The sequence below is a fragment of the Geotrypetes seraphini genome, chromosome 2 (genome assembly GCF_902459505.1).
Source record: "Geotrypetes seraphini chromosome 2, aGeoSer1.1, whole genome shotgun sequence".
NCBI classification, from domain to species: domain Eukaryota; kingdom Metazoa; phylum Chordata; class Amphibia; order Gymnophiona; family Dermophiidae; genus Geotrypetes; species Geotrypetes seraphini.
Genome location: NC_047085.1, coordinates 269,632,427 through 269,648,788, shown reverse-complemented (window position 1 = coordinate 269,648,788; position 16,362 = coordinate 269,632,427). Strand labels below are relative to the sequence as shown.

At 42.5% G+C, this 16,362-nt stretch overlaps 1 protein-coding gene across 3 annotated transcripts in view; it reads left to right on the top strand.

Moving 5' to 3' along the window:
- Nucleotides 1–16,362, top strand: part of ERP44 (endoplasmic reticulum protein 44) — a 236,659-nt gene that overhangs the window by 188,356 nt on the left and 31,941 nt on the right. The window contains exon 12 of one of the 3 annotated variants that reach the window (XM_033929652.1): nucleotides 4,864–5,015. The exons of the other annotated variants lie outside the window; for them this stretch is intronic. Coding sequence (XP_033785543.1) covers nucleotides 4,864–4,956 — 93 coding nt within the window. The 3' untranslated portion in view covers nucleotides 4,957–5,015. Of the gene's footprint in view, nucleotides 1–4,863; nucleotides 5,016–16,362 lie in introns of those variants that run through there. 3 annotated transcript variants of the gene reach the window in all.

Sequence of the window (16,362 nt, the reverse complement as noted above, 5' to 3'; positions counted from 1 at the left end):
CTGGTAAGGTTTGCCTATTTATGGATGATACCAACATTTACAATATGGTAGGCATCCCTGATGGTGTAGATAACATGAGAGAAGGACCTATCAAAGCTTGAAGAATGTTCCATAATTTGGCAACTAAGACTTAATACTAAAAATGCAGGGTCATACATTTGGGCTGCAAAAACCTAAGGGTACGTACGGTACAGTTTAGGGGATGAAGAATTTTTATGCACAGAGGAGGAGTGGGACTTGGTTGTGATTGTATGTGATGATCTTTAAAAAGTAGCCAAACGGGTAACAAAGGTGACCACAAAAGCTAGTAAGATGCTTGGGTGTATAGGGAGAGGAATGGCCAGCAGAAAAAAAGGAGGCAATAATGCCTCTGTATAAGTCTTTAATAAGATCTTATTTGGAGTACTGTACAATTCTGGAGACCACAGCTTCAAAAAGATGTAAGCAGGTTAGAGTCGATCCAGAAGATGGGTACTAAAATAGTCAGTGGTCTTCATCATAAAGCATATAAAGACAGATTTAAAGATCTCTATATTATACTTTGGAAGAAAGGTGGGAAGGGGAAGTAAAATAGAGATGTTTAAATACCTTTGTAGCATAAGTGCACAGGAGGCAAATCTCAGTTGAAAGGAAGCACTGGAATGAGGGGGCATAAAATGAAAGTGAAAAGGGGATAGACTCAGGAATAACCTGAGGAAATATTTCTTCACAGATAAGGTAGTGAATTTGTGGAACTTCCTGCTGGTGGAGATGGTACTACTACTACTATTTATCAAGTTTCAAGTTTTATTAAAATTTAATATAATCGCCTATCAGAAATTTCTAGGTGAAATACAGAAATAAAAAACTATATGATTTTAAAACCACATATATATAATTCCAATTTGAACTAACATACAGAAAATTGGAGGGAAGATGGGGAGGAGCTACATTCGTTATAGGATAGAGAGTCAATTAAGGTAAAAATATCTAAGTAAGGATAAGGAGAAAAAGAAGATCTTTGAAATTGGTTATGGGTGTTTAGGAAAGTAGAGGTTATAATAAGAAAGCATCTTTGACTAGGTGGCTTTTCAGTTTACTTTTGAAACAGTCAAGTATTTTTTCATCCCTTAAATCTAGGAGTAGTGCGTTCCACAGCTGAGGAGATGTGACAGAAAAGATCTCTAAGCATCTTGTACCGATTATTTTTAGGGAAGGAACGGTTAGTAATTGCTGATCCATGGATCTGAGTACGCGTGATGGTGTGTTACGGTATCAATAGGTTATGTATAAATTCAGGCGCTTTTGATGTAATCATTTTAAATGTCAGCAGTATTATTTTATATGCGATCCTATGTACAACCGGGAGCCAATGAGCTTTTTCTAAGAGTGGTGATGCATGATCAAATTTTTTGGCATTTTAAATTAGTTTTATTGCCAAGTTTTGGATTATTTGGAGGCACCTTATTTCCTTTTGAGTTATCCTTATGAGTAATGAGTTACAGTAATCTAACTTTGATATCACTAATGAGTGAATTAAGATATTTAAGGATTTTGGTTCAAAGGAATTTTGATATCAACCGAATCATATGGAGCTTGTAAAAGCAAGGTTTAGCTACGCTGCTGATATGCTCATGGTATAATAATAATAATAATAATAATAACTTTATTTTTCTATACCGCCATAGTCAGGCGACTTCTAGGCGGTTTACAATGTAAGAAGGCTGGACATTCAGCGAATAACAATGGTAATACAATACAATAAGTCCACATATAATACAATACAGTGAGTCTAAATACAATACTATACAATAAGTTTAAATACAGTACCGAACAAAGAGTCTAGATGCCGTACAATAGTCTAAATGGTAAACTTACATATTAATTGGAGATCTAAGGGTAATGAGTGTCTGAAAGATTTAGAACATCCATGAGGGGGGTCTTAGTGGGGGAGGGGACCGTTTTAGTCAATGAATTTAGCGAATAGGGTGGTTTTGATCGATTTGCGGAGTGCATTATAAGTCATATTTGGTTCGTTTATGTGGTTTTTCAGCCAGGTTTGCTGTCTGTTCGCTTGGAACTTAAAGGTTCTGTCCAAGAAGGATTTGTATCTGCAGCCTGTAGTCTTTGGGTTTGCAAAGATGTTTTTGTTTCTGGTCGTTCTTGTGGGGTTGTGTAGGGTGAAGTGAGTTTGTAGGTATGAAGGTGCTAGTCCCCAGGCTTGTTTGAAACAGGTGCAAGCGAATTTGAATAGAATTCGCGCTTCTATTGGAAGCCAGTGCAGCTTTTTATAGTAGGGGCTGATGTGGTCGTTTTTTCTAAGTCCGAAAATTAGGCGAACGGCGGTGTTTTGTATTAATCTTAGTTTTTTTATTGTTTTTTGTGGGATGCCTAGGTAGATGATGTTGCAGTAGTCAAGAAGGGATAGGATCAGTGCCTGTACCAGCAACTTGAATGATGAAGGGTCAAAGAATTTTTTTATGGTTCTTAGTTTCCATAGCGTATAAAAGCATTTTTTCACTAGTGAGTTTGTGTGGTCAGTCATAGTTAGGTGAGTGTCAAGAGTGATACCCAGTATTTTTATGTTTTTGGAAATTGGGTATTCGTGGTTGTTTATTTTTATCGATGTTTTCGTAATTTTGTCATTGGGACTAGCCAGAAAGACTTTTGTTTTCTCTGCGTTTAGTTTTAGTTTGAAATTAGTGGTCCATTTATCGATTTCGGTCATTGTGTTTGAGAGATTATCTACAGTTTCTTTTGTGATGTCGTTTAAGGGTATAAGGATGGATATGTCGTCCGCATAGATGTAGTATATTAAATTTAGTTTTTGTAGTAGGTGACCTAAGGAGGCGATATAGATATTGAAAAGTGTGGGGGATAGGGGGGAACCTTGAGGCACGCCTGAAGGGTTTTTCCATGGTTTAGAGTAGTTTCCATTACTGATTACTCGGTAGGATCTGTTTGTTAGGAACTCTTGGAACCATTTCTTTGCCTTTCCCGAGATTCCCATTGCTTCAAGGCACAGTAGCATGATTTCGTGGTCTACCAGGTCGAACGCGCTGCTGAGATCTAATTGTAGGATCAGTGCGCTTTTGCCTTTGCTAAAGAGATCATAAAGATGGTTCAGCAAGGAGGTTAGGACAGTTTCTGTGTTGTATCCTTTTCTGAATCCTGATTGGTGTTCGCTAAGGAGGTTAAATTTGTCCAGGTAATTGACTAGTTGAAGGTTGACCAATCCTTCCTGTATCTTTGTGAAGAGGGGAATGCTTGCTATGGGTCTGAAATTGGGTGTCAGTGCTGAGGAGGCTTTCTGATCTTTGGGGATTGGAGTGATTAGTATATGTCCCATTTTTTTGTTTAGTGTTCCGTTTGCAAGGGCGGATGTTAGCCATGCAAAAAGTTCCTTTTTAAATTCTAGGGGGGCAATTGTCATGATTTTAGGGGGACATGCGTCAAGTAGGCAGTTAGATTTGGTGTACTTGTTAAATAAATTTAGGAATTGCTGCCAGTTTGGGTATTCGAGGTGGTCCCATAGCATGTCTACTCTGGTGTCTTGGTCATGGGGGTCCAGGAATTGAAGAGCATTTGTTGTGGATGTGGGTAGAGTTGCTCTTAATTCGGTGATTTTGTTTTGAAAGAAGTTGGCTAGGGTTTGTGCCGATGGAGTGGGCTCAGTGTCCTTTTTCAGTATTTGTGTTGTATCGGTTATAGTTTTTACTAGTTTGAATAATTCTTTGCTGTTTATTTTTGAAGTACCGATTTTATTTGCATAATGCTTAGTGCGTTTTTCTTTGATCAGATTTTTGTATATTTTCATTTTTTGTTTCCAGTTTGACTTGTCTGAATCATTGTTTGTTTTTTGCCAGATTCTCTCCAGTTTTCTTAGTTCCTGTTTGGTGGTTAGAAGTTCACCGTCAAACCATTCGTTTGGTGGTCTATTTTTCTTTTTGTATGTTTTATATGGTGCTATTTGATCTAAGAGTTCTTTGCTGTAGATTTCCCATGTTGCGGGGAAATCCTGAATTTCATTGTTTATGGGTTGTAACTCGTAGTGGGTCCAGAATTCGGTTGGGTTAATAATGCCACGGGTGGTTACTGTGTTCATATTTGCGTTTTTGTGTTTTTGTTGTGTATTCTGTTTTTGCCAATGTAGATTGAACTTGCCAATGAAATGGTCTGACCAGATACATTTTTCCCAGGGGCTTGAGTGATATTGTATTTTGGGGGCTAGTATTTCTTTGTGGGAGAAGGTGATTAGGTCTAGTTTGTGTCCTTTTTCGTGGGTTATTTCTGTGTCTGGGTGTGGAAAGTCCAGTGACATAAGGAGGTTGGCGATTTCAGTTATTTCTGGTTTTGTCTTTTGTTCTAGGTGAGTGTTTATGTCTCCCAGAAGCAGGTTGTATGAACCTTTTAGGTTAGATAAGGTAAGGAATTCGGCGAATTCCTCTTTTGCGCTTGACCATTTTTTGGGTGGGATGTAAAATAGAGTTGTGGTTAATGATTCTTCTAACTGAGAGTTTGATGTCGAAAATGACTCCTAAAATTTTTAAGGATGTTACTTCTTGTAGAGGGCTGTTTGTAATAGAGATCGGGACGCATATGTTTACTCCTTTCCTAGAAAACAACATTATTTTCGTTTTAGCAATGTTTAGGGCTAGCATATTGTCACCTAACCAAACTCTGATGTGTTCTAGTTTTTGATTTATTACTTGTAGTTCGTTAAAAATTTCTAGGTCCAATGGATGTAGAAGCTATATATTATCAGCGTAAGCAAATATTGTAAAGCCAATAGACTGGCATAACATTAGAAGTGGGAAGAGAAAGATGTTAAAAAGCAAGGGTGATAAGATGGAGCCTTGAGGGATTCCTTGTTTGTTTGTATAGGTTATGGATATTGTATTATTAAATGAACGGTCTGAGAAGGACTGGAACCATTCAAGAACTTGGCTTGAGATGCCAATCGATGAGAGTCTCTGAAGAAGAAGAAGAGCTTGATATATTGTATGAAACGCCTCTGATAAATCTATGGAAATAAGAATGACCAATTTATGGTGATCTAAATGGTAAAGTATGAAAGTTGTCATACCTAACAAAGAGTATTCAGTAGAATGGTATTTCCTAAATCCAGTTTGATTGAGGTGAAGTATGTATGCTTTGATAAATTCTGAAACTTGATCAAATACTATTTTTTCCGTTATAGAGCTGAAAGGTGTACACAATGCTGCACATTTAACATATAATAGATGTTCAAATATGTTACTGGCCGTATTGAGGTGGAAGAAGACATCTTTTTCCTCGCAGGACCTACGGCGACAAAAGGGCATCCGCTAAAAATCAGGGGTGGGAGATTTCATGGTGACACTAGGAAGTATTTCTTCACCGAAAGGGTGGTTGATCGATGGAATGATCTTCCACTTCAGGTAGTAGAGGCCAACAACGTGCTCAATTTTAAGAATAAATGGGATAAACATGTGGGTTCACTTCAAGGAAGTGCTTAGGGGGGTGGGTTATTCGAGTGGGCAGACTTGTTGGGCCGACAGCCCCTTTCTGCCGTCATACTCTATGTTTCTATGTCTCTGCTTAGTAGAACTTACAATCTAATTTACATAGACAGATTGGACATATAGAGGTTGGGAACTTTCTTGCAGAGAGAATGGTAGGATGGACATAGGTATTACGGTGAGTAGGAGTTAGGAGTTGAAAGCAGCCTTGAAAAAGTAAGCCTGACATAATGACTCCAGCAGTCTGTTTCAGGCATACGATGCAGCAAGACAGAAGGGACAGTCTGGAGTTGGCAGTGGAGGAGAAGGAGTTCACGGGGGGGTGGAGGGAGATAAGTGAGGAGAAATATGGGGGGGCTGCAGAGTGAATGCACTTGTAAGTGAATAAGAGGAGTTTGAACTGTATTCTGAAATACATGAGGAGCCAATGAAGTGACTTGAGGAGAAGGGTAATGTAAGTATGACAGCTCTGGTGGAATATATAATAAGTCGTGCAGCAGAATTTTGAATGGTTTGAAGGGGAAAGAGATGGTTGAACGGAAGACCTGAGAGAAGCAAGGTGCAGTAATCTAAGCAAGAAGTAATGAGAGTGTGGATAAAGGTTTTGGTAGTGTGCTTGGAGAAGAGAAGTCGGAGTTTGGTAATATTATAGAGCAGTGTCTCTCAAACTTTTTCGAGTCGGAGCACACTAAAGATAGTGGCCATGGCTCAAGGCACCTAGAAGTGCGCAGACTTCGCCGTGATGACATCACGTGCATGCTTCACATTATCACGATGACATCCACGCATGCAGAGTTCTTCCAGACAGGCCTTGAAATGCCAATAGGGCGTGCCAGCAGGGAAGTCTAACAAATATCAACTGAGTACCCCCAACCACAGACCTCCCAAACTCCACCCTAGACCCACTTAAGCTTTTCCCCAGATCCCACCCCCTTTACTAATTATAAAGTAATTTTTTTCCATTCATTTTTCATATACACAGTAGATATAAATTTTCAAAACTGACACATTTCAATCACTATATATAAAATAATTTTCCCTACCTTTGTTGTCTGGTGACTTTATTTTTCTGTGCTTTTAACTATGTTTCCAGGGCCTTCTTATCCATTGACTGTTTTTCTCTCCGTCTTCATTTTTTGCCTTGTATCCATCATTGGCATTAACTTAACATTCAATATTTCCATTTTTTTGCTTTCTTCTCTAAATCTACTATCTCTCTCTCCTTCCCCCAGTGGTCTGACGATATCTCTCGCTTTCCTTTCCCCCCTTCTCAGTCTGACATCTTTCTCCTCTCCTTCCCATAACCTGGCATCTCTGCTACAGTACTATTATTATTATTTCTCTAGTGCTACTAGATTCCCCTCCTTCCCTTCTATTCCCTGGTCTGATATCTCTCCCTTCCTTTAGTCATCTCTCCTCCCCCCCCCCCAGTGTAACATTTATCTTTCCCTTCTTCCTTTCTGCCCCCTGCAGTCCATCGCCCTTCCCTTCCTCCTTTCTGGCCCCCCTCCCAGTCCAAGATTTCTCCCTCCTTTCCACCAGTCCAATATTTTTCTCTCTTCCTCCTGCTTCTCCTCTAGTCCTCCTTCATTCTCCCACCCAACATCTCTTTCTCTCCCTCCATGAGTCCAACTTTTCACTCTCTGCCCTCTCCCCCTTCCCCAGAGTAACATTTCTCTTTCCCTCCTTTCTGTCCTCCCCATCCATCTTGCCCTCTCCATGAGTCCAATACTTTCTCCCTCCTGCACGCTTTCTCTCTCTGTCCTTGCCTCTTTCCTCGAGTGGCATCCCTCTTTCCCACCCCCCAACCCAACATGCTTTCTCCCCATGCACCATCTCACCCTCCCCTCCAGTGTGTATCACCTTTCCTTTCCCTCCCTTTCTGCCAGGTCCAGCAGCACTTCTTCTCCCTTCCTTTTATCTCACCCCTGTCTAGCAGTACCCCTTCCCTGCTCCCCATGTCCAGCAGTACCTCTTCGCCCTTCCCCCTCCTCCCTTGTCCAGCATTACTACTTCTCCCTTCCCTTGTTGTAAAAGAACTCGGTCATAATCTGGGAAGAAAGTGAAAGTGGATTGGAGGTGAGGGTACTTTGAATAAAGAGTTTAGTGTGGCAAAGAGACGGTAAGGGTTAGAGCTAAGAGGGTTAGTTAAATGGGCATAGTACAGTGGTGCCTCACACAACGAACTTAATTCGTTCCAGGAGCAAGTTTGTTATGCGAAAAGTTCGTTATGTGAAACGCGTTTTCCCATAACAATACATGTTAAAAAAAATAATTCGTTCTGTAGCATAAAATATGCTAAGATGACATAAAAAAAGATAAATTTATCTTGTTAGAGCTGGTGTTAGACACAACTGGGGACTGCAAAGTCCAGGCAGAGGCTTACGGCTTTCTTTGACCAGGGGGGACAGTTGCCCTAGTTGCACTACCCTAACCCTATTCCTGCTATTTTATGACTGTGGTATTCTGTTAGCATGATATAGAGGGGATATATGTGAAGGGGAGGGGAGACAGGGGTTTTGTTGATCCTTGCTGTGTATTATAATCACCCCCCACATACTCCCCAGTACCTTTTTTAATTCCTCCCATCTTTCCCAGCCAGTGGCGTACAGGCCAGAAGCGCAGAGATCAGGAGCAATTCCTCTGCACGCCTGTGTGGGCCCATGCCGATCTCCGAATGGCTGCAGTTAGTTCTTGTGAGTCCCGCGAGAGCTGGCTGCAGTTAGTTCTTGTGAGTCCCGCGAGAGCTGACTGCAGCCATTCAGAGATCAGCGCAGGCCCAGGCAGTAGCACAGAAGGCTTGCTCTTGATCTCTGTCTGCGCTTCTGGCTGGGAAATTTGCTAGACCACCAGTTCGAGTGAGCGGGTGAGATTAAAGTTGCAGCAGTGGTGGCTTTTTAAAAAAAATATGTGGTGGCGGGGGGAGGTTTAAAAATATGCGGTGGCGACAGAGGCTTAAAAATATGCAGCAGCGGCGGCAGGGGGGTTTAAAATATGTAGCGCCACTGCACAGGGAGCCAGGCGGAGAGAGGGCAGTTAAGCGATGCAGCTCGGGCGACTTCGTTGTGTGAAACGAAGTTCGTTGTGGGAAGCAAGACCTGAAGTTCGTTGTGCGCAGCGTTCGCTGTGCGAGGCGTCCGTTATGCGAGGCACCACTGTATTCTTATTTGGCAAGTGAGAGGGCAGACTGGAAGGATGTCTGCTGGAATTTGAAGTAATGTAATGTAATGTAATTTATTTCTTATATACCGCTACATCCGTTAGGTTCTAAGCGGTTTACAGAAAATATACATTAAGATTAGAAATAAGAAAGGTACTTGGAAAATTCCCTTACTGTCCCGAAGGCTCACAATCTAACTAAAGTACCTGGAGGGTAATAGTGAAGTGAAAAGTAGAGTTAGAGGAAAAATAAAAATAAAATAAACATTTTAAAAAGACAGCATTGATCTAAATACTTTGGAAGGTAGAAGAGAGGAGAGAAAGGAATAGAAGCAGAATGGGTCAGCGTCAGTGATGAAGTGGAGCAAGTAAGTTTAGGAGGAGCGATTGACGTATCCAGAAAGGGCTTCTTCTGGCCGACAGTCCCAGGATGCCTATGTCTCCTCCCCTGCGATGTTCTCCCATCCATGCATTCCCTCCCAGACACACTGCCCGTGCCCCAGCCGCTCCAAGGAGGCTGCCCCAGATGAGGTCCACGGTGAATGCAGGATTCTCTCCTCTGCGGGAAAGCCGCCCGGAACCGACAGTCGATCTTCTTAGCGGATTGCAGGGGGGGAAGAGTTCACACTCTTGGTAGGATCGGGTCTGAGTGCTCTCGGTGGTTGTGGCTGGTCTCATTGCTGCTTAGATGTAAAAGCAGTTGATCTCCACTGCTGCTGATATTTAAAAGCAGGCAGATTGATCTCTCCAATGGACTGCAGGGGGAGGAGTTCACGCTCCTGGCAGGATCGGGTCTGTGGGCTCTTGGTGGTTGCGGATGTACCCGCTGCTGCTTAGGTGTAAAAGCAGTTGTTTTCCCAATGCTGCTGATATTTAAAAGCAGGCAGATTGATCTCTCCAACAAATTGTATGGTGACGAGCACACACGTCTGGCTGGATTGGGACAAAGGCTCTCGATAGTGGCGGCTGGTCTTGGTGCTGCTTAGGTGTAAAAGCAGTTGATCTCCTACTTCTGATGATATTTAAAAGCAAGCATATTGAAGTGTATGAAGTCAGCATGTGCGCGGGATTTAAGCCAAAGACGTTCAGCAAATTGGGCACAGGCGCGCAGATAGCTGATGTTGGTCAGCCAGGACTGGGGTTTTATGAACCTTACAGGACGTGAAATGGGAGGAGCGAGGATATTACATTACATTACATTACATTAGGGATTTCTATTCCGCCATTACCTTGCAGTTCAAGGCGGATTACAAAAGAATTATCCAAGATGTATTACAACAAGAAATTACATTACATTACATTAGTGATTTCTATTCCGCTTGTGCCTTGCGGTTCTAAGCGGATTACAAGTTAGAAGACTGGACATTTCCAGTAGCATTGTAGTACATGTAATCAAGAATGCGTCAAGTTACAATTGTTATTCTGGACTTTTCCAGGAGAAATTGATAGCAGATAGTAGATAGTGATAGGTTGTTTAGACGAATAGAGATAATATTGTCCGGATTCTGTTGTTTAGACGAATAGAGATAATACTGTCCGGATTCAAGGTGTTGCTGGTGGTGGTGGTAGGGTGGTCATGAGAGCATTTTCTAATACTTTTGTGAGGTTATGATGATGGGAAGTGTTTTTTGAAGAGATGAGTTTTGATTTCTTTTCGGAATACTTTAGTGTCTATTGATTTGGTCAGTAGATTGGTGATGGTAGTATCGATCTTTGCTGCCTGTGTCGCTAGAAGGCTGTCATATAGTTTCTTTCGTCGTGTTCCTTTGAGAGGGGGGTGAGTGAATAGGCTCTGAGTTCTCCTTAATCTGTGTGAGAGGTTACGGTGTCTTCTGTTGTTTAGGTAGCTGGGTGCTGTTCCATGTATTACTTTGTATAGAAGACAGTAGAATTTGAACTGGGATCTTGCTTTTATTGGTAGCCAGTGTGAGTCTAGGTATGCTTTGGTGATGTGGTCATATTTGCCTAGTGAGTAGATGATTCTGAGGGCTGTATTCTGAACTGTCTGTAATTGTTTTATCATGTAGTTTGGGCATGATAGGTATAGGCTGTTACAGTAATCTACAATACTCAGTACTAGGGATTGTACTAATAGCTTGTATTGATCTTTGTTGAAGAATTTTCTTATTTTTCTTAGGTTACGTATTGTGAAGAAAGCTCTTTGGATGATTTTGTGGATTTGAGACTGCATTGTGCAGTTTCTGTCTAGTTGTATTCCCAGGATCTTGAGTGTATTTTGCATTGGGTACTTGATTGTATTTACTTCTAGTTCTGTGAGAGATGGGTTTTTTTCCTTTTCTAGTAGTAGGAATTTAGTTTTTTCCGAGTTCAGTTTTAATTTATGACTTGACATCCATTTTTCTACCGTTTCCATTATTATTTTCAGGTGGTTTGTGGATAAGGGGTCTTGAATATTAAAGGGGAGGAGGATAGTTATATCATCTGCGTAGCTGAATGATACTGTGTTTAGGGCGTCTAGGGTTATGCCTAGGGATGCTATGAAGAGGTTAAATAATATGGGTGATAATGGTGATCCTTGTGGTACTCCACATGGGTTTGACCATGGGTCGGATATGTGCTCTTTTGATTTGACTTTGTATGTTCATGTTTTGAGGAAGCTTTGGAACCATTTGTGAACATTACCTGAGATTCCTATTGCGTCTAATGTCTGGAGTAGTGTGTGATGGTCAACTAGGTCGAATGCCGCAGAAAGATCGAGTTGAATGAGAAGCAGCTTGTTTCCTTTGCTGAGGTGTTGTCGGGCAATGTCTAATAGTGATACCAGTAGAGTTTCTGTGCTATGGTTGGATCTGAATCCAGATTGTGATGGATGTAGTTTAATTACAAAAATAAAAATAAAAATGGGTCATTTTCAAAGAGAGTAAGAAATGGGTAAGGTTAATTGTTTTCTAGAATAGAGAAGAGAACTGAGTTATAGGAGAAGATAGCTTCATTGATAGACTTGTATGACGTAGTAGTAGAAAGGATAGATGAGAGTAGTGGAGAGTAGTGCTGCCTGAGTTCCGATTTAAATCGATTCACCAATTCATTTCGGGTGAATCGATTTTTTTTTTTTTTTTTTTTTTTTAATTCGGCCTCGCTGATTCAGTGACCAGCCCTCCTCCCCGTGCCTTCAGGTCTCCTAAAGCAGGAACGGCAGCGCTGCTTCTTGCTGGCTGTCTGCTGCCGCTCCTGCTTTAGGGGGGGAGGGTCAGTCAGAAAGTGCTGCAATATCCCCTAGCTTCCCCCCTGGCCTCCCACTCTCACCTTCAGATAATACGGCAGCCTGCAGAGAGGATTGCCGGTGCAGTAGCGATCCTTGCAGGCTGCCATCGTCCTCAGCAGCATGTTCCATCTGCCGCAATCCTGTCAGAGGAGGGGAGGGACTGCGGCAGAGGGAACATGCTACGGAGGCCGATGGCAGCCTGCAAGGATCGCTACAGCACCGGCGAGCCTCTCTACAGGCTTCTTTATTATTTAAAGGTAAGAGCTGGAGGCCGGGGGGAATCCAGAGGATGCTGCAAAGAAGGGGGGAATATGCAGGCTTTCGGGGGGAGGGGGCCCTGGTGTAGAAGTACATGGAGGGAGGGAAGGAAGGGGGGCATAAAAGAGATGTGCATACACCGGACTGGGGGGGAAGAAATGGGTCTAAAAACAGAGAAGAGGGAGAGAGATGGGATTTAGGGAGGGAAGGAACAGAAAGGGAGAGAAGTTGGACACAAGGGATGGTGTGGAGGGGGGTTGGAGGATAGAGATACTGGGTAGGAGGGTAGTTTGGAAGTGAAAGGGAGAGCTTGTGGACCCTGAGGTGGTGAGTAAGGAGGGATTGATGCTGGATGAAAGGATAGTTGACAAAAGGAGCTGCAGGGATGGAGATGAAAAAAAGGAAAGATGCCAGACCTCTGGGTGAGGGAAGGGAAATGGAAGAGGAGGACAGAGATGGAAGATGGATGGTTAGCATGAAGAAAGAAGGAAACGACAAATGGGCAGGAGACCCTGGCAAGCTCTTGGGACCAACATGATTTAAATAATGACCAGACAACAAAAGGTAGAAAAAAAAATTTTATTTTCTGTTTTGTGATTACAATATGTCAGATTTGAAATGTGTATCCTGCCAGAGCTAGTGTTAGACCGTGAACGTGAGCTAGGATTTAACAGAGAGAGGAAAAGTCTTTTTTGCTTGTTTATTTTGTTTACCGCTTTGAACTGCTTGTGGTAAAGCGGTATACAAAAATAAAGTTATTATTATTACACCACAGCGCCAGTGTGGGTAGGAGAGGGCAAAGGGGGTGAAGAGGCTATAAAATAAACCCACCAGGATGTTTGAAAAAAACACCCAATTGGGCAAGAAAATCGAATCGAAAATCGATTCAATAGGCTGAATCTAATAAAAAAAAATTTTTTCCTGAATCATGCAGCACTAGTGAAGAGAGTGCCAGGATCAATAGCCTGAAGTTTCCTAAACATATTGGTAGTTATTGGCCGAGTCGGAGGAGAGGGGGGTTGAATTGTAAATGTTAACAGATGATAGTCAGAGAGGGGAAAAGCTGAGGTGCAGAAATTGGTGGTAGAGCAGTTGAAGGAGAAGACAAGGTCAAGGCCGTGGCCATTCTGGTGCATAGGGGTGGAGAAGCACAGCTGGAAATTGAATGAGGATGTAAAAGTGAGAAATCTGGATGTGTAAGAGTATGGATGTTGAAGTCACCAAGGATGAGGGAAGGAGATGAGGGTTCGAGAAAGGAGAGCCAGGAGTCAGTCAGTGAGGAAGGAAGAAAGGGTCTTATCAGGGGATCAGTTAAACTACTGCTACTTGGAGAGGTAGAGGAGTGAATTTACAGATGCAGTGGACTTCAAAGGCGGGAAAGCAGTGAGATTGAGGTGGAAGAAGGGGTTGATACCTAAAAGTTGGCAGGAGTAACAGCCCAGTACCACCTCTATGACCAACTGGGCAAGAAGTATGTGAGATGTAGCCTCCATGACACAGGGCAGCAGTAGAAGCAATCTTCAGGGCAGATCAAGGTCTTGGTTAGTGCCAGCAGGTGGAGAGTTTGAGGGATAAATAGATCATGGATGAAGGTAAGCTTGTTGGAGACAAAGTGAGCATTCCACAGGGAGCATGAGAAGGGGGGGGAGAGGAACAGAAATAAAATTGGTTACATTGCAGTGTGATCTGCATGAGTAGGATGAGGGTTGATTGGGAGGAGGAGGATTGGGCTTGATGTTCCCGACAGAGGGCAATAGAAAGAGTAAGAGAATATGGAAGAGTGTGAGAGAGGCAGGGGACAGGGGCCACGCTGCAGTTGAGATGCACACAGGAAGAATAGGGATGGCTGGGTGAGAGGGAGAAAGTGTTGAAGCTGTAGGGCTGAGAAGAGAATGGAGGACAGAAGGGAGGATGAGATGCTGAATTCAAACAGTGAGTTAAGTGGTTTGGGGTGAAGAGAGAGAGTGGAAAAAATTAGTATTAGGAGGGAGAAGGGGAGGGAATAGAATGGGATGATTTAGTGCGGCTGTTTCAGACTAGAGAATCCCACAATTGTATGCACAATAATACAGTCTATGGCACGCAAGGTCTGCTGTTGGCAGTTCTATGTTTTACAACTTAATACAGACAATTTCATCTAGTTTGAAACCACCCTCCCCCCATGCTGACCCAGCAGAGGTCACTACCCCTGCCCTTTACACTACAAGATAAGACTACGTCAAAGGAGAGGAACAAGAGACTAGAAATGGAAACAGTTTCATTACTGTCAAAAGATTCAATCCCTTCCCATACCCCAGCTAAGGGAGCAAACCCCAAAACACCATTAATCTTGGACTAATTGGATCTTAGAAGGATCCAAAAGGATTGTTACCTTTGGCAGAGAGACTTGGCTACAAATTCTGCACATTTCTCATACCTGGTACGTGAACGGCACATTTGCCATTGCACCCAAATTGCCCATGTCTTTATCATCCTGGCGAAGAGTTATGGGGGCGTACATCTGGTGACTGGATCCGAAATTGCTTCCTGTAGTTGACTTCTTCGCCGGATTGTTTTCCATAAAACTTCAGTTTTGTCTTGCTATTTCATTGTTGCATTTTTATGACAAAATTGTCGATTACTTTAATAAGGTGCTGCCTGTAGTTGACTTGCATTTTTTTACACAATTGTCACCCTATAGGTGACTTCTTAGAGGTATGGGGGCATACATCAGATGACTGGATCCAAAGATGCTACCTGTAGTTGACTACTTCTTCTCTGGATTGATTTATTGCACATTTGTGGCATTTCCAAATTTCACTTACTGTATTTTTTCACTAAAAGACGCACATGACCATAAGACGCGCCTAGGTTTAGAGGAGGAGAACAAGAAAAAAAATATTCTGACCCAAATGATGTACTAATATATTTAATAAAATATAGCAGAATAATATTTCAACCATGTAAAGTCAACAGTGGTATTAAGAACTATCATCACTGTCATTAACAGAAAGCCTGAGAACCCGCCTTGACAGGCGACTTTTAACACGGAGCTGGGAGGCCCGTGAGGACGCCCACCGGGGTGGGGCCTGGAGAAGTTGGTACGGGTTAGGGTCAGAAGGGTAGGAGTGAGATTTTCCCACCGCGGGAAAGACTCAGGATTGAGGGACCAATGGGAGGGGGATAAGAGATGGAGCTCGGAGGACCCAAATGGTTACCAGGTCCTCCAAGGCAGCTTACCCACCCACCCGCCCCCAATAAAGTTTGGGGGGGATGGATAGCTTGGGGGCGGTATCCCAAGCTACTGGCTGCTGGGTTCATCAAAGGATGAGCGGTGGGCTGGCAGGGAGCCATGTCTGGTGGGTTGGATGACTCTGGACAATGGAGCATGTGGAGACATGCTACCCCTCGGACCCTTGCTAGCATGGCAGGGTTGGGGGCCATTTAAGAGATAAATTCATAGGATCAATTCTTGAAACAAGTAAGATATCATCAGCATAGCAGTAGATCTTGATCCCAAGTTCTTCCACTAAAAAAGATTGAATAAAATTGGAGATAATGCAGAACCTTTTTAAAGCCAGCGACGTTAACCGCTCTTACTACATCCTCTGGCAATTCATTCCAGAGCTTAACTATTCTCGAGTAAAAAGTTGTTTCCTCCTATTGGTTTTAAATGTATCTCCCTGTAACTTCATCAGGTGCTCCCTAGTCTTTGTAATTTTGATGGAGTAAAACATTGATCCACTTATATCAGTTCTACACCACTCAGGATTTTTGTAGATTTCAATCATATCTCCCCTCAGATGTCTCTTTTCCAAGCTGAGAAGCCCTAACCTCCCCCAAGGGCTGTATCTTAGATGTTAAAACCCATTGAAATACAGATTACATAACATTGTCAAAAGGCAAAGCAGGAGGGAACAGTTTAATCAGACCAGCGAGATAGGCTTGAAGGTCTGTGGTGAAATCTAAACACTTTGAGGCAAGGTGCATAAAAACCTGCTGTTCTAACTCTTGCCAAGAAAGTGATGTGGGCTGCCCAGATTCAGCCATGACAATAACTAAACAAAATGAAAATCAAGAACAGAAAGACCGTTACGGGCTCCCAAACTGTTTCAAAGTAAATAGTGCTATAAACTAATTATCAGTAATTAGTTCTAAGTTATATGGCTCTCGTGTGTCTAGGGAAAAGCACTAAATTACAAAAGGCTAGATTCACTAACCCTCCTATCTGTGTAAGATCTGTGTGCGATTGGAGGCAGG